General features: G+C 49.2%; 1 protein-coding gene across 1 annotated transcript; it reads right to left on the bottom strand.

Moving 5' to 3' along the window:
* Positions 1-26,520, bottom strand: LOC149332785 (xaa-Arg dipeptidase-like). The gene is made up of 6 exons (XM_089558376.1): positions 26,167-26,520; positions 18,951-19,096; positions 13,256-13,405; positions 12,742-12,883; positions 9,699-9,941; positions 1-376 (listed from the first exon to the last, which is right to left on the bottom strand). The coding sequence occupies exons 1-6, from the start codon at positions 26,396-26,398 to the stop codon at positions 87-89; spliced, it is 1,203 nt and encodes a 400-aa protein (XP_089414502.1). The 5' UTR covers positions 26,399-26,520; the 3' UTR covers positions 1-86.
* Positions 26,521-27,671: the final 1,151 nt, after the last annotated feature.

Below are 27,671 nucleotides of genomic sequence, written 5' to 3'. Positions count from 1 at the left end.
CAGGAATGAATGAGGTTTTTATTCCAGGACATTCAATATTCTTCCGGGACAAACACAAACACTGAAAAGGCATTGCGTGCAACATCTCAAGAACGCAGCTTGAGAGCAGCAAACTCCTTCCGGGCCTCTTCCATCAACGCGCCGTCTGTGAGGAGGTCGAGCGCGGTGAGGGCCAGTGCCTTGGCCACATTCAGCGTGGGTTGCTGGGCGTCTTCGGAGTTCGCATCGACCGCGAACTCTCTCGTGTGGTTCCTGCCTCCGACGCCGAGCGAGTAGACGGGATGCGAGGCAGGGATGCGGTGGGACACGTTGCCACAGTCCGTGGATGCACCCGTGGGCGGCAGCTCACTCATGTCGGCGTCCTGGAACTCGAACCCTGCGTTTTGTTATGGAACCCGATGGAAATAACTATTAGATCTAACATTGTAGTCATGGAGTAATTACTCATTGACATCCACCCGAGCGCGGCCATACGGCTACGAAGGAAAGCTATACAGCTTTCTCAGAAAGTTCGCAGTTAAAGAAAAACTCGTCCTGGCCCGGGGTTCGAACCCGGGACCACCGCTTCACCGGAGCAGTCGCTCTACCAATTGAGCTAACCGGGACGACAAGCTTATGGTAGAGCGAGAGCGAATTGATCAATAACTGGAAGTGGGAACAGAGTTGGTCAAATATTTAGGGGAATCCCCTAATCTACTGCACCTTGGGGGATTCCCCTAAACATTTGACCAGATCTAACATTATTTATTTATTATTACATACTGCGGACCCTTGGGTCCAAGCAAAGAGGAATTACAATACATAAAAATGAACAAATCGGGGTCAAGCAAGCACCAAATTACACAATTTTTAATCACAGTAAGCAGCTGTCTGCAAAGCATCATTCAAGTCCGATATGGATCGAGGAAAAAAGGAAGGTTTAAACGTATCTGCTCGGGCATAGTAGGGTGTCAGTGAATCAGGATGACGGTGTCTTGTGTGGCGTGTTATTGATGCTGCTGTATAAGGTGCCTTGTTCATTTCAAGCTTTTTGTTAAAAAGCAGGGAAATGAATTGAAAGCATCAGCTGTTTTCTATTTGATTCAAGGGTAGGAAACTTTCTGTCAGTTTCAGAGGGGGACTCTAGTCTGGCGAATTTATTAAATATCAACACAACTGCCTTTCTATATATTCTTTCGAGGCGCTTGTTATATATGACGGAGTGTAAGGATCCCATGCAATGCATGCCCACTTTAGCTTTGGTCTAACAAATAAAAAGCAACAGAGTAATTTCGCATCAGGAGGGGCATTTTTAGTTTCTGTGCGAGGAGACAGAGTTTACGGAAAGCAGAACAAATTGTATCAATATGCAGGCTCCACGACAATGTAGAAATCAAGGTAACACCCAAGTATTTGTAGTTGCTAATTTCGGGCAGTGGTGGAGAACCTATTAAGTATGCTTTTTTTACGAGCGACAAGAAAAAAATACTGATTTCTGAGAGTTAATATGCATACCCCATTCATTGCACCACATCAAAATGCTGTTAAGAACTCTTTCAAGGAGAACCTGATCAGACCCCGCCGCGGTGGCTCAGTGGCTACGGCACTCGGCTGCTGACCCGAAAGACGCGGGTTCGATCCCGGCCGCGGCGGATGAATTTCGATGAAGGCGAAATTCTGGAGGCCCGTGTGCTGTGCGATGTCAGTGCACGTTAAAGAACCCCAGGTGGTCGAAATTTCCGGAGCCCTTCACTGCGGCGTCCCTCATAGCCTAAGTTGCTTTGGGACGTTAAACCCCAATAAACCAATAAACCAAACAACCTGATCATTCGCATACGTTACAGCTCTATGTAAAACACATTGGTCAACAAACAATCTGATTTGCACACCGGGACCTATAACGGGAGTTACACCGGCTTCAGGCATTCACGCAATAATCAACGAAAGCTGATTATTAGCGACCGAGAGGTCTGGGGCGGCAGGCTGTTATGTTTCTACCCCCCCCCCCCCTTAACTCTCTTTGTGTGTTCCCGTCACACCTGTGTCCACTCGGACCACGTGGGCCCGATCATGCAGCTACCGTGAACATTCATCGAGGTCGACAACCTCGCGACGACCATGGGAAGTTGGATGCTTGGAATGCCCCTCCGAGCCTCAGCGGATTAGTGTAGCAGGAATGTCAAAGGCCATTGTCAGCAGTAATCCCAGCGAAATTCCTTGAGCAGAGTGCAGCGGCGACGAAGGCAGGCGAGGCCCAGGAGCTATTGTCCGAGCAACCACCGTGAATGCGGAGGCGACCTGGCGGCGCCGGTCACGCTGGCGGATAATTGAAGAATTCTGTGTCCCCGACTCGCGTTCTGGGCAATCGGCGGGGAGGCAAGTTCATTCCCCTGCTGGAGGACTTCGGGAGATTCCTTTCCCGCAGTGCTGGATGAGTCAGCATTCTCCCCCTCTCATCGGCCCAGCTGTGGGAGAGTGGAAAAGCTCGCACCTGCCCAGCCGTGGGTGGTGACAAGAACGTCCCCTTCGGTCCATCGGATTGGACAGTGCTCGTCGACCATTATTCCCCAGCCAGGGATCTGGGGAAAACCGGACGATATTTAACTCGGCCGTGAGTGTGGCCGAGAAGCCTGCTAGCTCCAGTCGACTACGGTTGACGAAGACGTTCCCCTTCCACTGAGAGCCATTCTCAGTCCCGCTCTATGTAAATAATGTAAATATGTGAATACAGTTTTTCCTTCATTTCCCCTACTCCCCGTCTCCGGCCCACGTTTCCTTCCTCCTTCGGCACTACGGCGGTGATCCTGGATCCGATGCCTGGTGGGACACGCTTCTAGCATCGACAAATATATCAACTGGTTGGCAGCGGCGGGATCTTCCACGCTTGGTCCTGGCTTCAGCAGTGGTGAGCGCTTGACTTTCTTTAAGAATCTGCCAGGCTTGATAACTCTGGAAATTTATCACTACCTGTAGATTGTTTTTCTGCACGTGCTCGCTTAAGCATTTCACGTAGCAGCTTGTATTGAAAGTCCTCGTTCGGAAGTTGCCATGGATTTGAGCAAGCTAAAGAAGCCAGAGTTGATGTTGCTGTGTGAAAAGCTGGGTATTGAGGCCAGGAAGAGTCACAGAAAGCCGCAGCTGATTGAGGCTATTAAGGAATGTGGTGCTAAGGAGGGAGACAAAATTTTGGAGACCTGGGAAGTCATTCAGGAGGGAATCAGGAACGCTAAGGAGGAGGCCGACAGGGTTGAAAAAGAGCGCAAGGAGGAGTCCGACAGGGTTGAAAAAGAACGCCTTTACCGCAAGGAAGCCGCTAAGAAGGAGGCTGACAGGATTGAAAAAGAGCGCAAGGAGAAGGCCGACAGGGTTGAAATAGAATGGCAGGAGCAATGCCGTAAGAGACGCGCTGAGCTCGAGGAACTACGTAAACGAGAGCAGCAGGAGCTCATACGTACGACTCAATTTCTCAGACGGAAAAGGGCCCGAGATCGCTTGCGGACTTTTCAGAGAGGCGAGAGCTTCAGAACGTTCCTCGCGAGTTTTGAACAGATATGTGCGGAAGAGGAACTAGATCAGGGCGAATGGTCAATGATGTTGCTGGCCATCCTTCCTTGCGATGTCAGCGCCGTATTAGCGCGACTGTCCGATGAGGATGCCAGAAACTACGACAAAGCGAAAAGTGCCCTCTTCCGACACTTCAGAATTCGTGTACAGACCGAGTCTAAAATCCGAAGTGATAGCAGCGAGCAGCGCCCCCATCAGTGCGTCAGCGACCAGCCAAAGAGCCCCGCTTGGTCAGCTACGCACATTGTAGTTGCTCAGAAGAACAGTGACAGTCGGGAAATTGATGTGATAATCTGCGGCACAGAGCGTCGTTGTCTGCCACCTGACAGCGACTGTGGAGCTCCAAGCCAGAGCGCGGCGTTAGCTGAAAAGCGCGATGCCGCACAGATTGTCCTTGCAACCCAGATAGGCGTAGGCGCAGCGCAAAAAGGTAGTCCTTCAGAAAGCAGTCGCGCGCTGAAAGCGGCAACTGCAAGTTCTATTGTAAGCGAGGAATGCGTCTCAGCGCTGCCTCGAAACCATGATCAGTTCAACGATGAGGGAACGACAGCCGCTCGCGACCGAACACCAGAAATTGAGTTATGCTCTACTGAAACCAGCGTGTCTTTGCCCATTGCCCGCGTCGCGATCGAGAGCCCGCTCGAGGTGCGTCTGACCGAGGCAGCCGTCTCCCAAAACCTGCCTAAGCAGCATCCCTCGATTTTCTCGAATCGCTTGGATAAGCTGCCCCAAGAAAAAGGCCTTTGTTTTGGAGATAACGCTGCGCAGGTCCTCACCATTTCGAAGGCTCGTGAGGTCGCGGCGCCAGCAGAGCACGTGGTTGAAGAGGGCAAACCTCAACCTGTAAGCCCGAAGCCTGTAAATTCTCACAGTGATGAGCTAGAGCAGGCTTTATTGCAAACTGTCGACGAGACGAACGCAGGCGACTTAACCCGTGACGGCTCCGCGCTACCTAATGACGAGCCAGCCCAGGACTTACTCACTTTTAGCACAGGGGTTAAGAGCACCGATAGTAGTGCAAGCTACAGTGAGTCTTCCGAATCAGGCGCAAGTGATGAGCTGGAGCTAGGTGAGGAATTGAATACCAATCTGGTGTTACCCCACTCGGATGGCTTTCTCGAACTCCTTCGTGTAGACAGGGAAACGTTCACCGCTGAGCAAGAGAAAGACCAATCTCTACGCAACTTGAGTCACCAAAGTGACATAGGTGTGTCACGGAAGAACATACCTTTCCAGCTCCGTTCTGGCCTGCTGTACCGCCAGTATAAGGATAGGAAAGGTATCCAATACGACCAACTTACTGCCCGCGTCGCGAACGAGAGCCCGCTCGAGCTGCGTCTGACCAAGGCAGCCGTCTCCCAAAACCTGCCTATGCAGTATCCCTCGATTTTATCAAATCGCTTGGATATGCTGCCCAAAGAAAAAGGCCTTTGTTTTGGAGATAATGCTGCGCAGGTCCTTACCAGTTCGAAGGCTCCAGAATTCGCAGAGCCAGCAGAGCACGCGGGTGAAGAGGGCAAACGTGGCCCTGTAAGCCTTATAAACTCTGACGGTAGTGAGCCAGAGCAGGCTGGATTACAAACTGATGATGAGGCGAACGCCAGCGACTTTGCCTGTGACGGTTTCGCGATTCCTAGTGACGCGCCACGCAAACCAACAGCCAGGTTTTCCACAGAGCGGCAGCGTATAGAGGTGGCCAAACGGGGAATGTTAATGAAGGGGAAAGTGCGGCTCATGTTGACTACTGCACGAAAAACCGAACAGCCGTGTAACCGCCCCAATTTGGCACCTCAGCGCTCAAGAGATCGCACGCACCGCATGAAGGGAACACAGGCTAAGAGAACGCAACGCGCGAACCCGATCCGAGAGAGACGGATACGCTGGCACGGCATTCGCACTCGTCCGTTCCCTTCTCGCATTCTGCTTTCTGAGCGTCAGCTAAACTTCAGAACCGCGAGACTTGGACGAAGAACAGTGCAGGGTCCCAAGCTGAAGTTCCTAGCCTTGTGTAATTTTGCACCTGCTAGAGTAGCTATCGGACCGCGGCCGCGCAGGGTGCGGCTGAAAAATAGGAACCAGTAAATTCCCTGAGTCGCACCGCTGTTTGCGGGCGGGTTCGAGGAATAACCCGTTCTTGAGTTGAATGCTTGTCTCTTTTGTTCATTTAACTCTCCTGTACAGAAATGCAAGCTGAAATTCCTAGCATTATGCAATGTCTCATCTGCTAAAGCAGCTGTCGGACCGCGGCTGCGCAAGGGGCGGATATGACGCATAATCTCATATTGAGTTTAATGCTTGTTTTTTGTTTTTTTTTTGTTCATTTAACTCTGATACAAAAATGAGAGCGAAATTTTGGAGCTTGGCATTGCGGGACTCAGTTTACATGCGTTTCAGAAAATTGCGAGGTAATGACAACGCTGATGGCCTCAGCCGAAGCTCTCCCGTGTAATGCCCTTTCCTGACTCCCCAGACGTTAATCCGCTATGCAAATTTGTATTTTGTTTTTTTTTTTTGCTTTAGCGGGAATCATTTTTGTCTGTTTTGTATGTGTGTTCAGCAGCTCCACCTTCCCTTCGTGCTCTCACGGGCGGTGGCTTTCTGTGACATAAACCGTGCTACGGCACCCCCCCAAAATTTTAGAAAATTTTCCTCCCTTTTGGCTAAACAAGCTCTGTGTATTCTGGTTTGGTCAAACATGTCAACTTTCGGAGGAGGACGTAAATTTCACGCTACAGCTCATTTTCTCTAAAGAGATTTTGTTGACCGAAAACAGCTTGGCGGTTCTTGAAGTCAGTTTGGCGCTTTCTGCTTGTTGGGCTTTGGACTTTGCTGGTTGAGCTCGTTACAGCTGTCAACGAAGCAAGAAGAACCTTTGGGCCCAGCTGTGACCAAAGGCCGAACGGACACAACTCCAGGTCTCTGCGCGCAGCAGCGTTGGCTGCAACCACTACGAGACCTCTTCGGGCGGCGGACGTGCTGTTATGTTTCTACCCCCCCCCCCTTAACTCTCTTTGTGTGTTCCCGTCACACCTGTGTCCACTCGGACCACGTGGGCCCGATCATGCAGCTACCGTGAACATTCATCGAGGTCGACAACCTCGCGACGACCATGGGAAGTTGGATGCTTGGAATGCCCCTCCGAGCCTCAGCGGATTAGTGTAGCAGGAATGTCAAAGGCCATTGTCAGCAGTAATCCCAGCGAAATTCCTTGAGCAGAGTGCAGCGGCGACGAAGGCAGGCGAGGCCCAGGAGCTATTGTCCGAGCAACCACCGTGAATGCGGAGGCGACCTGGCGGCGCCGGTCACGCTGGCGGATAATTGAAGAATTCTGTGTCCCCGACTCGCGTTCTGGGCAATCGGCGGGGAGGCAAGTTCATTCCCCTGCTGGAGGACTTCGGGAGATTCCTTTCCCGCAGTGCTGGATGAGTCAGCATTCTCCCCCTCTCATCGGCCCAGCTGTGGGAGAGTGGAAAAGCTCGCACCTGCCCAGCCGTGGGTGGTGACAAGAACGTCCCCTTCGGTCCATCGGATTGGACAGTGCTCGTCGACCATTATTCCCCAGCCAGGGATCTGGGGAAAACCGGACGATATTTAACTCGGCCGTGAGTGTGGCCGAGAAGCCTGCTAGCTCCAGTCGACTACGGTTGACGAAGACGTTCCCCTTCCACTGAGAGCCATTCTCAGTCCCGCTCTATGTAAATAATGTAAATATGTGAATACAGTTTTTCCTTCATTTCCCCTACTCCCCGTCTCCGGCCCACGTTTCCTTCCTCCTTCGGCAATGCGGCGGTGATCCTGGATCCGATGCTTGGTGGGACACGCTACGAGCATCGACAAATATATCAAGGCCTATACTGGCTCTTCACAGTCGGCTGCCCGGTTGGGCGACTCACAGACCCATTTTGGCATCTATATACGCTCACGTGCATACTCGGCGTTCTTCCTATTGGTGCATTTTGAGCGAAAAGCTCCATTTCTCGCATGCAAAGCTGAAGGTCAAATCAGGCCTGGATTTGACCTCTGACTGGAGGCTCGCCGGAAGTGTGGCTGTTACGTCATACCACGTCACTTGTCGCAGCTGTTACTGCTCATTCCGCCGCTGCGCTGTCCGACACTCCGACCACTCGCTCTCGCCAGTTGTGTCACGTCACTAACCACGTGATTCGCTCTCGGTGAATAAAGGCCAGCGCCCGCCAAGACACCGCCAAGCCAAGACACCGTAGAGACATAGAACCAGAACCGGTCACCGGGGCGAGTTCTTCGACAAGTCAAGAAAGCCAGCTCATCCAGTTGATGAACCCAATGAAGAACGGGAGGTTCGTCTGGAGAAGCAGTGGCACAGGCAACAAGATTATCTCAAGCAGAAAAGGGCAGCGGATGCTGCCAATGCCTCCGCGCCTCTGGTGGGCCTTGTGCGGCCCACATCGTTCTTCCCGAGTGACCAGACATTAATTTAACTGCTACCTACCACGGTGGACAGTTTCCTCACTATCCCGTTGGGCAGGTTGTGATGACGCCGCAAGATAGCGTCACCCTGGTGGCTCGTCTGCCTCCTAAGTTGCTCTCTCGGGACCACCTGCCAGAAGCCATGCCCGTGATTTTTTACCCGCAACGCCGACAGTGCGGACACGGGATTTTCTGGTGAACTAGGCCTTTAAAGCTACAGCGTTAAAAGTCTGTGCTGCGTGAGAATCAGATGGCCCCGCTGATGCAGACCCAGTAGGGTTGCTTGCCATCCTGGAAACTTAGTGCTGTTTACTGGCATTCCTTGCGTGGGTTAGCTCTCAGTGCGTACCTGGACTGCCTGTGAACTCGTTTTTACGACAGTGAAATTTCTGGTTATGCCGGACAGAATGGCTTCAACTTTCCCACAGGGCCTGGGCACACAAGTCAGCGCCAACGGTGTGCACAAAGAGTCCACACCCTACCCATGTTTTTGTCAAACTTCAGGGAAATCTTCCAAGGTGAAGTAGAATTCAGTTAGGCGAGTAATGACTCAAACTAACCCCTAAACGAATCCAAACAGTTTGCAAAGAAAAGCTATACAGCTCTCTCAGAAACTTCCGCATTTTAAAAAAGATCCTGCCTGTACTGGGGTTCGAACCAGTGACCACCGAGAACCACTTCACCTGAAAAGCGGCAGCCGTAACCGTTGTAGCCTATTCAGCGGCAGCGGTAACCTAAATACTAATGTATAAAATTCATCACAGGCAGGCCCAATGTCGTAAATGTTCTTTGAAGCATGAAATTATTTTATCTCTCGTTGTCGGCGTTCCGCGGGTGACCTTGGCGGCAAAAAGGAGAAGAACACGGAGGCGAACATAAACGAACTTTGGCAAGGCTTCTAGTGAGCCTGGTGCTACGAGCATGCTTCGCTGCATCTGGAGTGTCGCATGCGTCAAACACAAGCATCTTCGTGGTCCCGTCGTTGGTGAACCTATAGCGCGGCGCGAAGAAGTTTTGCCTAGTAGCCCGAGAGGCGCAAACGCTGCCCTCGTGGCAAATCATAAGCCAGTCGGTAGCGCCGCTAAGTTGCCGTCATTACGTAATGCTCGCGAACTCCAGGGCACATGAGGGGTTTTAAGGACACGGGTCCTGTGGCGCCATCTATCAGCACGGCCAATAACTAGCTCTAATTTATTGTTGGGAAGACGCACTCCGAACACTTAAAACCACACCAGCACCAGAAATGGGCAGGATTAGTAACCGAACCCCCCACAACCTCGATGACAATGGCATCCAAGCCCTCACTCAGTTTCTAAACCGGTGTTGGGAGGACGGGAGTTCCCAGAGCAATGGAAACAAGCTACGGTGGTATTAATCTCAAACCGGGTAAACCGCTTCATATATAACACCTACGCCCTATTTAAGCAACATCCTGCTTGGAAACACTAGCGGCGGAGCACGTCAACCTTCACAGCCTGCACGACTATGTAGAACACTGATCTACCGCGGCAGGTCCCTAAGACTCGTGTACGGCTATAAGTATCTTCGAGCCGTCCTAAATTGCGGTACGCCTTTCCTGCAGTGCATTTCATGCTTGCACCTACCCTCGACGGTGATATCGCCAGCGATTTTTTTTTTACTGCATGACATTGCCTCATCGTACGCTCATTCAAAACTGAAGCAGGAAGATGGCAAGAAACCACACTCACCCAGTGCTTCGGCGTGCCTCTTGTATGACCTGGTAATGGCGGCGTTGTGGATGACGTGCTTGTACAGACTACCTTTGTCGATCTCCACCGAGCAGCCGGTGGCCTGCGCGGCGCCGTGGAAGCAGTTTTCCACCCTCTCCACCAGCTCTGTCAGCTCGTCGGTGGTCGGGGCTCGCACGTGGTACTTGAGTTCGCTCTCCTCGGGTATTATGTTTGGGTACGTTCCGGCGTGTACGATGATACCTGTGCCGCGAAGAACACCACAAGTAGGCGAAGGGAGCCTGCTTAGGGTGTTACCTCACCCACTTAAAGGTGCACTGAAGAGGAATCTGAACTGGTCTTTTTGCCGCGGGAACTCGACCTACACCTTCTGAGCATTCTTAGAAACTTCGACTTATTGCCCTGTGTGGCCGATTTCCCTAATTTAAATCCAATTAACGTCCGGCTCCCGCCTTTATTTTTTGAATTCTCCCTCGTACGGTGGGCGGAGTCGACCAACGCGTGGAGTGCCTTTCAGCCAGCTCCGTGGAGGCTTTGCTTTCGCTTTATTTTGTTTTTTAGGTTTCAGTGAAAAAATAGTTTCATTCGCAGATAATATAGCCGCAAAATATGCCCGCAGAAATAAAAATACGCGCGGTCTATTTGCTTCTACGGATTACTACGTATTACTCCGCCGATGGCAGAGCGGCAAGCCGCCACGGGACTGGGTGAAAGGCACTCCACGCGTTGGTCGACTCCGCCCACCTGTATGGTGTGAATTAAAAAATAAAGGCGGGAGCCGGACGTTAATTCTATTTAATTAGGGAAATCGGCCACACAGGGCAATAAATCGAAGTTTCTAAGAATGCTTTGAACGTGTAGATTGAGTTCCCGCGGCAAAAAGACGAGTTCAGATTCTTCTTCACTGCACCTTTAATTGCAATGGCTAAATATATGACCGCCCAAGACAAACAGAATAAAAGGCCAAGTTAGAAGGAAGCCTCTACGTATACGTCACTACCGCATGGGAGGCTGCGTGGTAATACACTTTCTGTCAAAAATATACAGTCCACCGGGTTCGTTTCTCAGCCATCCAGTGTTGCTGAATTCGTACCGCCAGCGTTACAATCCCTTCGCGGTGAGAGGACCTCAAGGCCTCACCCCAACTCAGTGTTACGACATCAACAGCTTCTACGAAGGCCGCATTATATAACTTAGAAGCAAATTCACTGGACTGTGCATTTTTGACACTCTACTTGCAATTCTTTTTATCTCCTCCTTTCCACTCCATTCAATCTATTCTCACATGGCATGGTTCTATTGTTCGCCATACACAGTGGGACAGTTAGCGCGCATTTTCCCTCTTCAAAACCTATTTCTCGCCATGTTGAGATCTGCGATATATAAAATGTGTCATACTTGGAGAGAACACGAAAAATGATCAAACCGGCTCTAAGCTCAAGAAAAGTAGGTTTCACCGCGGAGCGAAAAAAGGGCGCAAAGAGCTCGCGCGGATGAGCCTGAAGCCGTACTGCTGCTACGCGGCGAAACCTGCTTTTCTATGCGCTGAGAGCCTGATTGATTATATCTTGTGCAACCTCTAACAGTGACACATACTTTACACCGGTTGCAGCTGGACGCCAGTTATAACTGGTAAGATTATAAGAACCACACCAATGACTAGCCTCAAATTACCGGTGCTGCTTGAAATAATTCACGGACAGAGGCATCAGCACGGTGACGCAGTCTAGTGTTACAACCAGCAGCCGAGAGATTGCCAGGGGTGCTGAAGATTACGAATAAATTGCATTAATGAAACTGTGTAAAGATTATCATTGGTCATATGTATCAGTAGATTCCAAGGTTACGAACACTAACGCGAGTGTACGTATGGTGCCTGAGATTAGCGACGGTAAAATATAGCATTGAAGCCCAAGGTTACGAATCGTTAAACAACATGATCAAGGGGCTTCTCATCCACCTTTGGTAATATTTTCCACGTGTTTCCTTTGCGGAGGAGTGACGCACGGTCCCGTTAAAGCGATGTCGCCATCGTTTCCTCTTCGTGTTCCGCAGACGAATTCGGGACCTCTTAAGCTCCGCCTAAAGCAATACAGCACAACACGCCCCACTCGTGACAAACACGAAAGGACTATCTTGATGCCACGATGCCGAACAAAAGCATATTCTTGTTCCTTCTTTCCAGGCACCATTTCCGAATGGAACCGACTGCCAAGCGATATCACCAACCTCTTGTCTGCTGTTTCGTCTTATGTATCGCAGTAGCGCGTCTAGTACACAGCGTATTTCGGTTTCTTTGTCTTTATTCTGTTCACTCAGTCTGGTTGACGTCGGATGATTTACCTGTACTTTCTTTGCTTCCCGTTGGTCTTATTAAATTTATGTCCTGGTACTGTAATCGCCCTTTGTTGCTGTTATTTTGTGGTTACTACTTTGTAATTTTCTTTTTTAACTTTGTGCACTCCTGCAATAACCGCCAAAGGGCAGTCGGCAGTATTTATGAAATAATAAATAATAATAATAAAGGATACGAGGTGATAGCATTAATGGATCCCTTCCGCGGCCTGGGGTCCTCTTTTTATATAAGTTTTTGTTTTGTCTCTTTACTTATCTCTTATCTTATTTATCTATTTGCTTGGCTTCGTGAATGTTTTATGCCATTTGTGAGAAGCACACATTTCAGTGTGCAGTCTTCCCTGCTTAGGATTGCTTTGCTTATCATTTATGTTTTCATGAACTAGAAAGCATAAAGAGTGAAACAAATTTAAGTGTGAGAATTCCAAAATAACTAGTTCTTTCGCCGTAAAGGTGCTTGTACGGCGTACCAGAGTTTATATATCGCATCGAGCCTACTTGCCTCTGTGCTCCGTCTATACGCGGACTATGTTCTGAATTCGCAAATATTTCTACTTTTTTTGGAGCTTATATCAACAAGAATCTTATCGCGTGCAACAAGCAGCTTCTTTTGCAGGAAATTTATGTCGGGGAGCAGCATGGGCTACAAGTGAACTAGAAAACTTCCCCAGAGATCTGGAACACCAACCTTGTATTTTTGAGGTGGGCCGGATCTGTTGGCGAAGCAAACCTATGTTGAGGTAGGATGCAACAGCAGCATCGAGAGCGTTCAGTCCCTCCCACGGTGACGCCGCCGCGTGCGCTGCTTTGCCCTTGAAGCGGATCACCAACTGTCGCAAGAGGCAGTAACAACATCCACACGCTATCAGACAAAATTTGCGAAGAAACTAGCTACTGTATTAAAGAATACATTCGAGGAGGGAGCAATCATTCATTCGCATCCACATGAGCCCAGTCATGGATGTGATGCGATAGTTACCACATAATGTTGGAAAAACGACGAAGCAGCCTTTTAAAGATCCTTTACACGGAATTGAAACTATCGGAGAGGGAGTCAGCTGAACACAACTCAGTCATATTGCGTGAACGCACTTGCACGCTTTAGCTGCCCATGTACTATTTTCCGAGAATAGGACAAACAACTGTGACATAGGATACTAATGCCTGAAATCACATTGAAGTAAACGGTGCAACGATATTACCTGCTGTGTTGCGGTGAAGGCTAGCCTCAGGACATTCCTCCGTCCCGGATGGCACATGATGGCGGCATCGATGCCCTCCAGCGCACCTTTCTGCACCATGAGCTCCTTTCCCCCGCAGTTTTCTTCAGCCGGTGTGCCGAGGACAACGATCTGTCGGATTAAGTAAGCAATTATGCCCATGGTCACTCTCTTCTGTCGTACGAGTGCCGATGCCAGCCACATCTCTCGCTTCATTACGGTGGCTTACGCCGCAGCTCGAATTGATGGTACTGCTGGGAAAAAGCTCCTGAATAAAGCGACGCAAAAAAATTGGCGGGGCCTTAGCTTTGGTTAAGCCTGGTAGGCTGCGAAAGCAGGTGTTTTATACTGCATAAGCAGCGCCTCTAGTGGGAAGAGCTCTGCGCGCCGTGCCAAGCGGCCGCCTTTACCCGACGAGCCGAGTTAGTAGCCCGTCTCTCGCTCCTGGTATGACGTCACGTCATAACGTCACTAGTGCCTCAAGCGGGAGGAGCGCGGCGCGCCGTGCCAAGCGGCAGCCGTTACTCGACGAGCCGAGTTGGTAGCCAGTCTCTCGCTCCTGGTATGACGTCACGTCATAACGTCACTAGTGCCTCAAGCGGGAGGAGCGTGGCGCGCCGTGCCAAGCGGCAGCCGTTACTCGACGAGCCGAGTTGGTAGCCAGTCTCTCGCTCCTGGTATGACGTCACGTCATAACGTCACTAGTGCCTCAAGCGGGAGGAGCGTGGCGCGCCGTGCCAAGCGGCAGCCGTTACTCGACGAGCCGAGTTGGTAGCCAGTCTCTCGCTCCTGGTATGACGTCAAGTCATAACGTCACTAGTGCCTCAAGCGGGAGGAGCGTGGCGCGCCGTGCCAAGCGGCAGCCGTTACTCGACGAGCCGAGTTGGTAGCCAGTCTCTCGCTCCTGGTATGACGTCACGTCATAACGTCACTAGTGCCTCAAGCGGGAGGAGCGTGGCGCGCCGTGCCAAGCGGCAGCCGTTACTCGACGAGCCGAGTTGGTAGCCAGTCTCTCGCTCCTGGTATGACGTCACGTCATAACGTCACTAGTGCCTCAAGCGGGAGGAGCGTGGCGCGCCGTGCCAAGCGGCAGCCGTTACTCGACGAGCCGAGTTGGTAGCCAGTCTCTCGCTCCTGGTATGACGTCACGTCATAACGTCACTAGTGCCTCTAGCGGGAGGAGCGTGGCGCGCCGTGCCAAGCGGCAGCCGTTACTCGACGAGCCGAGTTGGTAGCCAGTCTCTCGCTCCTGGTATGACGTCACGCAGTGACGTCACTAGGCATGGTATGCGTCAGGGGTCATTTTAAAGGTCAAACGTGCCAAGTGGCCGCCGCTACACGAAAGGCCGTTCTTGGGAGTGTGTATTGCTTTCGCAATAAAATTTATCAGCCCATATTGAAACCGTGGTCTGTCACTAGCTGTTAGGTGCTATCTCCCTCCCCACCACGTGTGTGGAACAGGCATGAAGGCTATTGAATGGGAGAATGAAAGGGCAGTGGGCGAGTGTTAGTACGGTTAGTATTGAAATTGAGAAGGCGTTCACTAATAAAGATTTTAGTTCTTTCATTGTATTACGAACTTCGTGATATTGTAACAAAAAAAAGATTTTCTTTTGCATTTTTTAAGTAAATTTGGTGACAGATTCGATGAAAACACATACAATCAGTATGACGTCGCAAAATTTTGTAATATTGTTCGTGTTTTGCTTTCGCCCTAATCCTACAGTGATGTTTTATTACTCACAGCCGATTTCTTACCTGGCCCATGTAAGTTAAGCTGACCTATTGTTAGAAGAGACCGGAAGCGAGCAGAGTGGGTGAGGGAACAAACGCGGATTAATGACATCCTGCTCGAAATCAATAGGAAGAAATGGGCTTGGATAGGGCTTGAAATGCGAATGCAAGATAAGCGCTGGTCCTTAAGGGTAAACGAGAGGATTCGAAGAGAAGGCAAGCGCAGCAGGGGGTGGCAGAAAGTTAGGTGGGAGGATTAGATTAAGAAGTATGCGGGGATACGGTGGCCGCAGCTGGTAAAGGACAGGGCTAATTGGAGAGGCCTTTGCCCTGCAGTGCACGTAGTCAGGCTGATGATGATTGCTGTTAGAAATCAGGAACATACCAGGATTTGAATAATTGTCACAAAGCATTAGCTACAAGAATAAGTTTCATCATTTGAGGTTGCTTAAAAAGCAATTGTTTTGTTCATACAGGAGGATGTGGCAGGATTTGGCCACCAGAGTGGCCAAATCCTGATCTCGTGAGCGAGTGCGTTGTCGGTTCTGGTCACCGAGATCAGGCCGCACCCCAGGCCTGGTTATGCAGTTCAATCGACCCGTGGAGATATCTTTGTGAATATCACGGAGAATTGCGTGGCACGAGAATTCGAACCCCTGTCCTATTGCACGCAAGGCGGAAGCTGTACCTCTACGCCATCGTTGTCATTCAATCAGTACATAGCTGGCAACATAAAGTATTTCTGCAGTATTAACGAGAAGGTAGCAGCTGTCGTCATTTGGCTTAATAAGAGGTACAAACTGAAGGTGGTCCAGGCCCACGCGCCAACGTCTAGTTATGATAACAAGATCGCAGAAAGTTCCTATGAGAACGTGGCATCGGAAATGAGCAAAGAAAAAACATAGCACACTGTACCGACGGGCGACTTCAATGCCAAAGTAGGAAGAAGCAGGCTGGAGACCAGGCCGTAGGTGATTATGGCATAGGCTTTAGCAGTAGCATGGGGGAGTTATTAGTAGAGTTCGCAGAGAGAAATACTTTACTGGTCATGAATATCTCTTTCCGCAAGCGGCAAAAGAGGAAATGGATGTGGAAAAGCCCCAATGGTGTGACCAAAAATGAAATAGACTTCATACTATGCTCTCACCCTGGCATCGTGCAAGATGTGCAAGTCCTCGGAAAGGAGTGTTGTAGCGACCACACAACGGTAAGGTCTCGTATTAACCTAGACCTGAAGAGGGTACGGAAGAAACTAGTGAAGCAGCCCATCAACGAGTTAGCGGTTAGAGGGAAAGTAGAGGAATTCAGGATATCGTTGCAGAACACATATTCGGCGTTAGCTGAGGAAGACGAAATTAATATCCAAGCAAAGGACGATAATCTGGCAGCTATTATTAGGAAATGCGCAGTAGAAGTAGGCAGTAGGTTGGTTCGACAGGATACCGGCAAGCTATCTCAGGAGACGAAAGGCCAAGTTAAGAAATGCCATAGCATGAAAGCGTCTAACCCCACAGACAGAACAGAACTGGAAGTGCTAACAGAGGTAATCTATAAGCACATGGTAGCCGACATAAGGAAGTTTAATATAGAGAAAATCTAGCATGCTCGAAAGAACGGAGGCAGTCTTAAAGCGGGAAAGAGGAAACGATGCATAGGAAAAACCAGATGTTTGCTTTAAGAGACAAGGAGGGCAATGTCATTAGCAATATGGATAAGATAGTTAAAGTCGCCGAAGAGTTCTACACAAATCTATACAGGTATACAGTAGCCAATGCAACAAGGACGTTAATGAGAGAGGCACTAGTGCACAACACTGGGGCATGCCGCCAGTAACGAAAGATCAAGTAAAGAAAACCTTAGGAGCAATGAAAAGGGGGAAAGCAACTGGTGAGGATCAGGTGACAGCAGATCTGTTGAATGACGGAGGGGAGCATGTGCTAGAAAAACTAGCCACCCTGCATACACGATGCCTTGCGACCTCGAGAGTACCAGAGGCTTGGAAGAAAGCTAACTTCATCTTAATCCATAAGAAAGGAGACGTCAATGACTTAGAAAATTACAGACCAATCAGCTTACTGCCTATTGCCTATAAGGTATTCACTAAAGTGATCGCTAATAATGTCAGGACAACCTTACACTTAAATGAACCAAATGATCAGGCAGGCTTTCGTAAAGGGTACTCGACAATAGATCATATTCACACTGTCAGTAAGGCGATAGAGAACTGCGCAGAGTATAACTATCACAAGAAAGCATATGACTCAGCCGAAACTTTAGCAGTCATCCAGGCATTGCGGAATCAGACTGTAGAAAGCGTTATGTAAAAATACTGGAAGATATTTATAGAGGCTGTACAGCTACCATAGTCTTCCATAAAGTAAGCAATAAAATTCCAATACAGGGAAAAACGACATCGCCAATGCTATTCACCGCCTGTTTACACGAGGTTTTCAGAGGCCTGGATTGGGAACAGTTGGGAATAAGTTAATAGAGAATACTTTAGTAACCTGCGATTCACTGATGACATTGAGTAGCTAAGTCACTCAGATGATGAACCGCAAAACATGGTCAATGAGTCAGACAGACAGCGGGTCTAAAAATTGATATCCATAAAACCAATGTAATGCTCAAACAGCCTCGGAAGGGAACAGCAGTATACAATTGGTAGTGAGGTAGTGGAAGTGGTAAGGTTATTAATGCGTCTACTTAGGTCTAGTAATGACAGCAGATCCGAATCAGGAGAGAGAAATAATTAGAATAATAAAAGTTGGGTGGAGCTCATTTGGCAGGTTATCTCAGATCGTGAATGGCAGTTTACCAATATGCCTGAAACGTATACAACAGCTGTGTCTTACCTGTACTCACCAACGGGGCAGAAACGTGGAAGCTAACGAAAAGAGTTCAACTTAAGTACCGATCAACGAGCTACAGAAAGAAAAGTGATGGCGTAACGCTAAAAGGCAGGAAGAAGGAAGAGTGGGTCAGGGATCAAACGCTTGTTAATGACATTCGAGTCGAACTCAAGAGGAAGAAGTGGGCTTGGGTAGGGCATGCAATGCGAAGGCAAGATAACCGCTGGTCCTGAGGGTAAGGGAGTGAATTCCAATGAAAGGAAAGCATATCAGGGGGCCGCAGAATGATAGGTGAGCGGATGAGATTAAGAAGTATTCAGGATAAGGTAACCGAAGCTGGAAGAGCACAAGGTTGGTTGGAGAGAAATGGGAAAGGCCTTTGACCGGCAGTGGGCTTAGTCGGGCTGATGATGATGGTTACGATGAAAAAGCAATAGTTCTACATCTTTCGCAGTTGCTGAGGTGCTTTATGTACGCTCAATATTGTCGGTACATTCGTATCTCACTACTTTTGTCCATTTACCGAGAGGGACCTGCTCACAAGTGGCAGAAATCAGAGACTGGGCGCTTCAAGTTGTTCGAGGATGAAGGTATCATACAAAACTATATACGCAAAAGGGGTCGTAGTTAGTGCGCACTAAAGTCATCCTCTTCGGCTTTCGAAATATACCCATGTAATCATTCACCCCTTCTCTTCCCATTTCGCTTCCACAGTACTACGGCAGTTACCGGTCGAACTCGGTTTTCGTCCCAAACTAACTTTGAGTTTTGAAGAAGTGGGCTACAGCCATTACAGAATACCTCACCACCGAGATGGTGATTTCATCAACTTTCACGAAAGTTTTGTTCTGCTGTATCTAGCGGTGCAGTTGAACGCAATCGGAGCTTTTCATCACTTTTGTCGTTTGCTTGGGGACACCTTTGTCCTGTCGCGCTTATTCCTGAACGAAGCTAGCGTTCTGCGGAAACACGTGTTACGGCATTATCCGCTATCTGTTACAAGGTTGGTGCTCTTTGACAGCAGCTGCGTAGGAGTTGCCTTCTCCCAGAAGTCTGCTGTAGCAGTCTCAGGAAGAGGCAATAAAGATTACCTTGCCGCGTACGCTGCTGACCGTCCTCATGACCTCCTGGACTGCGATGGCGGCACCAATGGCGTTCTCAGCGATAAGATTGTGGCCGCAGCCATGTCCAATCTCTGGGAGTGCATCGTACTCCGCGAGAAAGGCCATCGTCGGACCTGCATTCCGCAAAACAATGCCGCACTTTATTATTAAGTCGTTCCCAGTCTAGGCATATTTATCCATCATCATCATCATCATCAGCAGCAGCAGCAGCAGCAGCACGAGCCATATCACGTACAGTGTAGGACGAAGGCCGGTCATTGTTACCTGCAGTAACCGTTGTCTCACGCTAACTGTTACAGTGAAAACTCTCTTTCTTCTTCTTAGATGCCGATGATGTGGCTGAACGTGGCTGGTTCGTTCTTCTTACGGAGACTGGTGCAATTGCCCACAAGGTGGGCCCCGGGTCAGAGACGGTGTTGAGAGAATTTAGACAGCGACACTTGATCAAAAGACAAGAGGTTAAGTGGAGTTTATATACATACAATATTTACAGCAAGGTGGCATGAAATCAAACATGGAACTGGCTAGCTCGGCATACTTAGCCGAGACTTGGTATTAGCTTAAACCCCAGCCAAGAACGACCTTTCGGGCTACAGTGCCCGGGTTTTAAACACTGCGAGGCGTGGCCCGCAATCAACACTGACCAATCCCGGCAAAACCAGCACTAACCAATCACGGCTAACTCTTTACACCATTGGCTACCGTACTTGTACTCGCTCTCTCTAGCTTTGAGAATGTCTGTAACCCTCTCCCTAAAACATATACTGAAAAAGGAGCATCAAGAGTTACTAAAATCAAACCACATTCCCGGAAGCGAGCACAACCCGATTGGTACACGGGATTACATGCCCCGCCCTCAACTTCTGCAGTGTTGTCCAAACTCTCTCCCCTCCTGAAATCAAGCGAAAACAAATACAAGTGCGCCGAGTCGTTCCCACGGCATCGCCTGTTTCTGCAAGCACGTGCGGTCATCGTTTCCAAGTATTGGCAACCCCGGGTTCTCAGCTGCCGCTAAGCTGCTGGCATTCCGTCCCGCGGTTGTCCGTGACATCCTTAAATTTACGACTTGTTTACGTCTTCGAGACCCCTCGGCTCCCCGAAGTGTCGCGGTGTCCCTTTTCCCGCTGCGGGAGCATCCACCAGGACCCCATTAAGTGTGCGCCCTTTTGTTCCCGGCCCCCGCGACCATGCCGCACGCGACCATCACAGACATCACTCCGACAGGCGGGCGCCTCGTCCGGCCGCTCATCAGTTGTTCTTACCAGGCGGCACGGCGGCTCCTACGGGCGGCTCCATATGGCGCTCCATACGGCGGCTCCATATGGCGCGTCCCTGCCGCCGAATCGCGGGACCGCCCCCTTCCCGTCTCCCTTCGTGGAAGCCCCCCGTTGCGTTAGCCGCGCCCTTGACCGCCAGATGTCTCAGTCGTCCCGTGCCGCATTCCTTCCTTTGTTCCCTTTCCGCTGAACTCTGCTGGTAATCGCGGCGAGGTGTTGACACACTAATGGGCTGTTTTCTACACCCCTCCTGTGCGTAGCCTCGAGCTTTACAGTTACCATCATCATTGTTACCTGCAGTAACCGTTGTCTCACGCTAACTGTTACCATCATTATCCCAGGCAGTTTCCCGATTTCAAATCTTCACCTGGCTTTCCATTGATAATGGGTCTACTGAGGGCTAAATAGCGAATCAAAAGATATTTTTTATGTGCAGTATACCGTGCGAGTTGTGGGAGTTTAGACTTTGGACGCCGTGGCGAGATACTACACTGTGCAGTGTGGGATTCGGCTAAAGTGATCCATAAAGTTTCGGAGGTAGGTACTAGCTTTCAAGTTCTAGAGACACCGACAGTGGAGCGACGATAGCAGTGTAGATTCATATGACGTATCTCGTAGGGGTTTTTTCCCGGGCACATTGCATGGAGGTCTTCTCTATTGTCAGATGTTATCAACAAATCGCTGTGACTGAACTTTTGTGTGTGCAAACTGCGTAGTCGCACAACCGTTACATTTATTGCGAAAGCAATACTAGTTGCACTTTCAGCCCGTCGCGTAGCGAGGCCGGTAGCTACCATATTAGCATATTGGTTTGGATTGGATTTGATTGCATTGAATTGGATTGCATTGGATTGCATTGGATTGCATTGGATTTGATTTGATTGTATAACCGATGCATCACCACAAGTCTAACCACAAGCACCACCACCAGCTACACTACCAGCTGAACCATGGCGTAGCTACGGATCTTGCTTTCGCTATTACCGGGCTTAACCAAGCTAAGCCACAGCCATTTTTTTCAGAGGGGTTCACTAAGTGTTCATTGCTGGGATGTATTACGCGACAGTGTATACAGCTCCTTCGGTCGAAAAGCCGTCGGCGTCGTAGTTGTAGGCATCACGCGTCGGAAAAAATCGTAGCATGCCAACTGTTAAAACCATAGTTTGTTCTGCACCGCGGTAAGGAGTAGGTAATGCGCTGTCGTGTCGTGTGTGGTGGGTTGTCGTGTAAGTGCCACAATGCTAGAAAAATATGTGTTTTCGGCTGTTATTTTTTTATAGAAGGACGCAAACGTGTAGGCAAACATTCTGTTTATGGTACTACTTTGTATTCCAGGTACAGTGGATATGTAGGTGAGCATTAGCAGTTATTCGAAGTACTCTCTTTTTTTGTAGACTTAGGAGCTTCTGTATGCTGGATGCTGTAGTTCTTGCCCAGACAAGAAACCAATATAAGACATAAGAGTAAAAAAATGCGTAATAAAGATGCAGCTTTGTTTCTGTGGGTAGAATGCTCTAATTCCGCGAAATTATCCCAACATATTTACGTAGACACTGCTACGCAGACTTCGCTGACGTGGACGTCCCAGGACATAGTGGCGGTAAACATCACGCCAAGTGAGGTAAACTTTTCTACATACTCAATGGTAGCGTTGTCCAAATAGAGGAGTGGCACGAGCCGGATTACTCGGGTTCGAACCCGACCGCGGCGGCCGCGTTTCGATGGAGGCGAAACGCAATAGGCGCCCGTGTGTTGTGCGATGTCAGTGCACGTTAAAGAACCCCAGGTGGTCGAAATTACTACGGAGACCTCCACTACGACACCTCTTTCTCCCTTTCTTCTTTCACTCCCACCTTCCTCCCTTCCTTTACGGCGCGGTTCAGGTGTCCGCCGAGTTATGTGAGACAGATACTGCGCCATTTCCTTTCCTCAAAAAACCAATTTACCAATTTACCACGCACGATGTGTTGCCCTTTCGGATAGAATAACAAAACCTCGGATTTTCTTTGTTTGCTTTTAACAAGGTTAATGATGAGCAGTTGAATTGGCACTTCATTATCGGCACTCATAGCCTTTCCCTCACTGCTCGCTCAAGTACACTGTGCTCAAGTATCTCCTATCGGCCCTGAGCGGGCAAACAATGATGACCTCAGCACTGCCCTCGGCAAGTGTTGCTGCTGCACTAACTTGGCTTGTTTGCTCCAATGCTTCAGCCCAGACGCCGAGGTTGGTCGCATACGGGCTTCGTTTGCCACGTCAGCTGATAGCCTAGATGCGCTGGCACGTGTTCTGTCAGTGAGTGATGACGTAAAAAACTGCGAGGAGAATGCATTTGCATAACGATTTCAGCGAACAAGCAAAACGCGACAAGGAGCGCTGCAGGAAAAAAAAAAAGTTCAGAGGCCACTTAAAGCTGCTTACGTGCTGTGAAAACGAAAGCTTGCCGCCGCGGTGGCTCAGTGGCTATGGTGCTCGGCTGCTGACCCAAAAGACGCGGGTTCGATCCCGGCCGCGGTGGCTAGAATTTCTTTGGAGGAGAAATTCTAGAGGCCCGTGTACTGTGCGATGTCAGTGCACGTTAAAGAACCCCAGGTGGTCGAAATTTCCGGAGCCCTTCACTACGGCGTCTCTCATAGCCTTAGTCGCTTTGGGACGTTAAACCCCCCAAAACCAAATTAGTGTGTCAACGTGAGCGTTCGACCTCGACGCAGGTTGTGTACTGAGAAATGAAGCGGAGACGCGCCTCCGAACATCATTTCACAAACGCTGAATTCACAGAGGGCCGAGTGAAACCCTCGTACTCTCGGTTCGAAAACCTATCGCGAGCTAGCCTCCAACTTGACTAGCACATATAAACTATATATGCAAATATGATTCGTATGACATCACCCGGAATGCTGTACGACCAGCGGTTGCTTTACAAGAATCTTGAAAATTGGCGTCACATTGAGGTCAGCCGGTGGTGCTATATATATAAAAAAAACATATATAGTGTCAAGGACTAGAAGACAACAAATGAGCAGTGGTGCGGCAAGAAGCGCTCGCACTATGCCCGCCGCCATTAAATCATTCCATCGCTGTCGGTCATATAGTCATGTCTTCATCGGCTTGCCGTCACGTAGCATTTGGTGGAGCTGCTGAGTAATCATCGCCATGCTGGTCCTGGAGCATCGGCGTGCTGCGTCTGCCAGGGTCGCCGGCCTTGTGTTCCTGGCCCGCACCGCCCGGCTGTGCCCCAGCCCGCCTGATCAGAACCGACCTCGCTGTTCGCCCCAGCCCCGACCACAAGACACGACGAACTGCTCTTACTGACCAGACACTAAGTGACCCGCCCGATCCGAGACATTTGTGCACACAGCCCTCCTGCCCATGCCGTTTGGTGTGCCCATGGACCTCGGCCGTCGGCTAAAGCTGACCTGTGTCCCGGAAGCTTTGTGGACGCTGCGCTGATCCGATCATCTCCTCATCCCTTTCATCGTGACGGCAGGCCCTACATTTTCTCTTCTTTGTTCATCCCTCCTGTCGCACCAATCGTCGCGTTTTACATTTCATCGTCACTGTGTTCTTCTAGTTCGCACGATCGGGATAATCGCTCGATGGGCCCGGGTAGTGTCACGGACTGGAAGGCAAAGTGGGCAGTGGCGCGGCACAGAGCGTTCGCGCTAGGCCCGCCGCCATTAAATCATTCCATCGCTATCGGTCATGCAGTCCGGTCTTCATAGGCTTGCCGTCACAGCACGAGAGAGAGAGAGTGAACGAAAAAAAAAACTAAAGTGGGGGCCTTTGCGGTTATTGCTTTCTCGCGAAGCAGCCATTTCCACATTGGCAAAGAAGGTTGGCTTCTCATAGGCACTTCAGATTTTGATCATCAACCAGTACAGCCAGTGTAGTACATCCAAAAAATTAATAGGTGCGTAATCAAACAATATACTATCGCTGTCAAAGGTAACCCGAACGCTATAGGTATGAACGGAAACACGAGTAGTTGTAGTAGTGAAAACAGCCGGCGTGGCAGGGGGTGCCCCTTTAGAAGCTGGCCGGGAGGTCTTGGGTCCGGGCGGCCTCTTCAGCCTGTTTGACGAGCAGGAGCTGGAGCTCACGGTCCGAGCTGCACAGTAAGGCCTCCCACGTTTCTCTACTACCTACAAGCTGACGCGAGCGCAATTTCCTCGGCAACTTCTATGCTCCGCCCGCGCAGAGTGCCGGCTGTCACGTGAGTGCCACGACCGCTTTCGATCGTTGCCACCGTAAAACCGCCGCCACCCCCCGCCGCGCCTACATAGGCCCGCTCAAACATTATTTTGGTTTCCCTCAAGAGTGGAGATGACAATGACTCATTTTTGTCGGTATTGCACAAATTTTGTCATTATGCACCAATATCACACTTCGGATTGACTCGATGATGCGTTTTCTTTTTTTCACGTTTCACGCCAGACGTGCACCTTTCATTTTACAAATACAAATACAGACACCTTTATTTCAACATCAGGGATATTAGGGGTACACCCATAAAGCCTATGACAGGCTTGACAGAGGGGCGCACCCCCGTACATAAAACCGGCTGCAACAGAACACGGACAGAACAATAAAAAAAGACTACAGTGCATAGGTAAATATCATATTCACTAAACATTAGTGAACATCCTCTTGCAATGATAGATAAGTGAAGTCGGCAAAATTAACACGAAACGCTTAAAAAATATTAAAAATGCAAAACGAAGAATAACAATAAGAAAAGAAAAAGGGAGAAAGGAGGAGAAAACTTGCAGTAAGAAAAAAAAACGTATCGTTAGGTCCTCAGGGCTCAAGAAGAGTTGGAAATATATGTAACAGCGCTAAATGTATAATGTATGCAGATGACGCCAGCATTGTTTTTAGGGATAAAACACTAAGCGACTTGACATTAAACGTTAATGATACTCTGCGCAAATTGGTCGAATGGAGTACTGAATCTTTATTGAAAATTAACGCTACCAAAACTAAAGCTGCACTTTTTAGACCTAAGAACAAACCACTAGAACATTTACCTACACTAGCGCTTGGTTCTCAAAGCACTTAAATAGCGGCGTCAGTAAAGTTCCTAAGTGTGACACTGCAGTGCAATCGTTCATGGGACATACAGATCGACAATCTGGTTAAAAAACTTGCAAAATGCACAGGCATGTTATAAAAAGTCCGCTCTTTACTACCTCTGAGAGTCAGACATTTAGTTTATAATGCACTATTTCTTCTAACCTTTCATATTGTCATCTGGTGCGGGGCACAACAACATGTTCAAATACATATAGGTTACAGGAATTACAGAAAAATGTCATTCGTATCATTGCAAATGCCCCGTTTACTGCTCACACTCAACCTCTTTTCGCATCATTAAAAGTTACTCCAATTAATGACCTATATAATTTTTTGCTAAGTAAACGATATGAAAGAAAACAGAAAAATCATGACGCATTCTTTGACGGCACAGCTAACTTACGGCCCAAAGCTAATTACTACCCAACACGTAACGACGACGTCTGGTATGTGTCATCCTTTCGTACTAATTACGGTCGTCAAATGCTGCGACCTTTCATGCAGCAGAGCATGCATATTTCTTGTCAAACGCCTCGTTACTGTATTAGCCGCCGCGGTGGCTCAGTGGTTATGGTGCTTGACTGCTGACCCGAAGGACGCGGGTTCGATCCCGGCCGCGGCGGCTGAATTTCGATGAAGCCGAAATTCTAGAGGCCCGTGTGCTGTGCGATGTCAGTGCACGTTAAAGAACCCCAGGTGGTCGAAATTTCCGGAGCCCTTCATTACGGTGTTCCTCATAGCTTCAGTTGCTTCGGGACGTTAAACCCCATAAAGCAAACCAAACCAAACGTTACTGTATTACGGTGACGAAAAGAGTGTTATTGTTTGCTTACCATCGGATCCACCAGGGGCAACAAACTCCGCCTTGAAGGCGGTGTCGAGACAGAAGTGGCGCGTCACATCGAAGCCTCGTTCTTCGAGAAAATCCGTCAACCACTGATGAGCCTTCACTTCGTTGAGGGCCAACTCCGGATGGTCCCACAGAAACCGACTAACGCTCGCCAAGTCGGCCGCACTGCTGTCAACCGCGCGGTAAACCAGCTCCCGAAAGTCGGCACTCGACATCGCTTCGCTTTTTCGTGGCTACGCGAGCACAACACACGCGCTTGAGTGCCACAGAGCGGAATGAAGGCTGTTTTTCTGCGGAACGAAACTGGTTTCTGTTTTTCCAGCAGGGGAATGTAGAGAAGAAAAAAATGCTCTTTTTTTTACTTTGTTTCCTTCTCGCCGCGACGGCAGCGCCCCGAGGGGGACAGATATTTTTCTTTTATTTATTTGGCTTCACGTAATCGGTCTGTAGATACCATGTCTGAAGCGCAGCCGACGCGAGGATTGTGTGGGGCTGCCGTTACTGCTTCGGTGCTCAGACGGCGACGACAAGAGGTGTTATCACAGTGGCGAGCGGCGTCGTTATCTAGCAAGAGCGATAGACAGGAACGGAAAGAAGTGCGTCCCCGATAAGAAAATGAATACGAAGCAGGGAGGAGAGCCTTAGGGACACAACGTCTGTCCTTTAAGCTAAATGCAGGCAGCTAAAACTAGAACCGTGCGCTAGGCACTTTCTGGATGGGAGCACTGTCGTTCCTGCGTTACTAGATGATCAAATGTTGACGTCTGTTTGCGGGATAAAACGTGTCCAGTTGTACCCCCCAAAATGTGCTTTAAGTAAAAGTAAAATCTTTTCGTACTTTTAGTCCATCGGCACGAGTGCAACCGCTGCAAAGATCACAGTCCCATGTAGAAGGAAAACTCTTGACGAACACTATGCCCAACATGTCTCATCCTTATAAAAATGGTCTATAGACAGTCTATAGACTTCTTATTGACTCTATTGACTTCCTATAGATATTGTTTTTTGTCTATTCATAGTCTATAGACTGTCCATGGACAAAAGTCTGCTAAAAGTGTATGGCCATAAATGTATAGATTGTCTATAGACTGTCTATGTCATTTGTATTGCCTGTAGACTGTTCTCTAGGATTTGTCTATAAACAGTCTATAGACTTTACAGATATAAGTCTATAGACACTCTATAGACAGTCTAAAACTTTTTTGTAAGGCCAGGCCGATCTTAGCTCTGGTGTTTTGGGGGCAGAAGGCACGGAGTTTTGGTAATGGCATATTTCTATGCGACACCTTCAATGATCGGGAAATTTGGCAGTATAATTATGGCTGCTACAAAATAAAAAATACCAGCAGTCCAATTGCCAATGTCACGCTCATAGTGCCCTCATGGTCAGTAGAATGGTAACTAGGCAGGATCAATCTATATTCTAACAATTGAAAACTTGAAGCCCTTAAAGGGCCACTGACCAGGGTCCGGACATTTTTGAAAAAC

This window comes from Amblyomma mixtum, chromosome 8, assembly GCF_055824585.1.
Source record: "Amblyomma mixtum isolate Tamu chromosome 8, ASM5582458v1, whole genome shotgun sequence".
Lineage (NCBI taxonomy): Eukaryota > Metazoa > Arthropoda > Arachnida > Ixodida > Ixodidae > Amblyomma > Amblyomma mixtum.
Note: the sequence above shows the minus strand (reverse complement) of the source record. Positions and strands in the feature narration are given on the sequence as shown.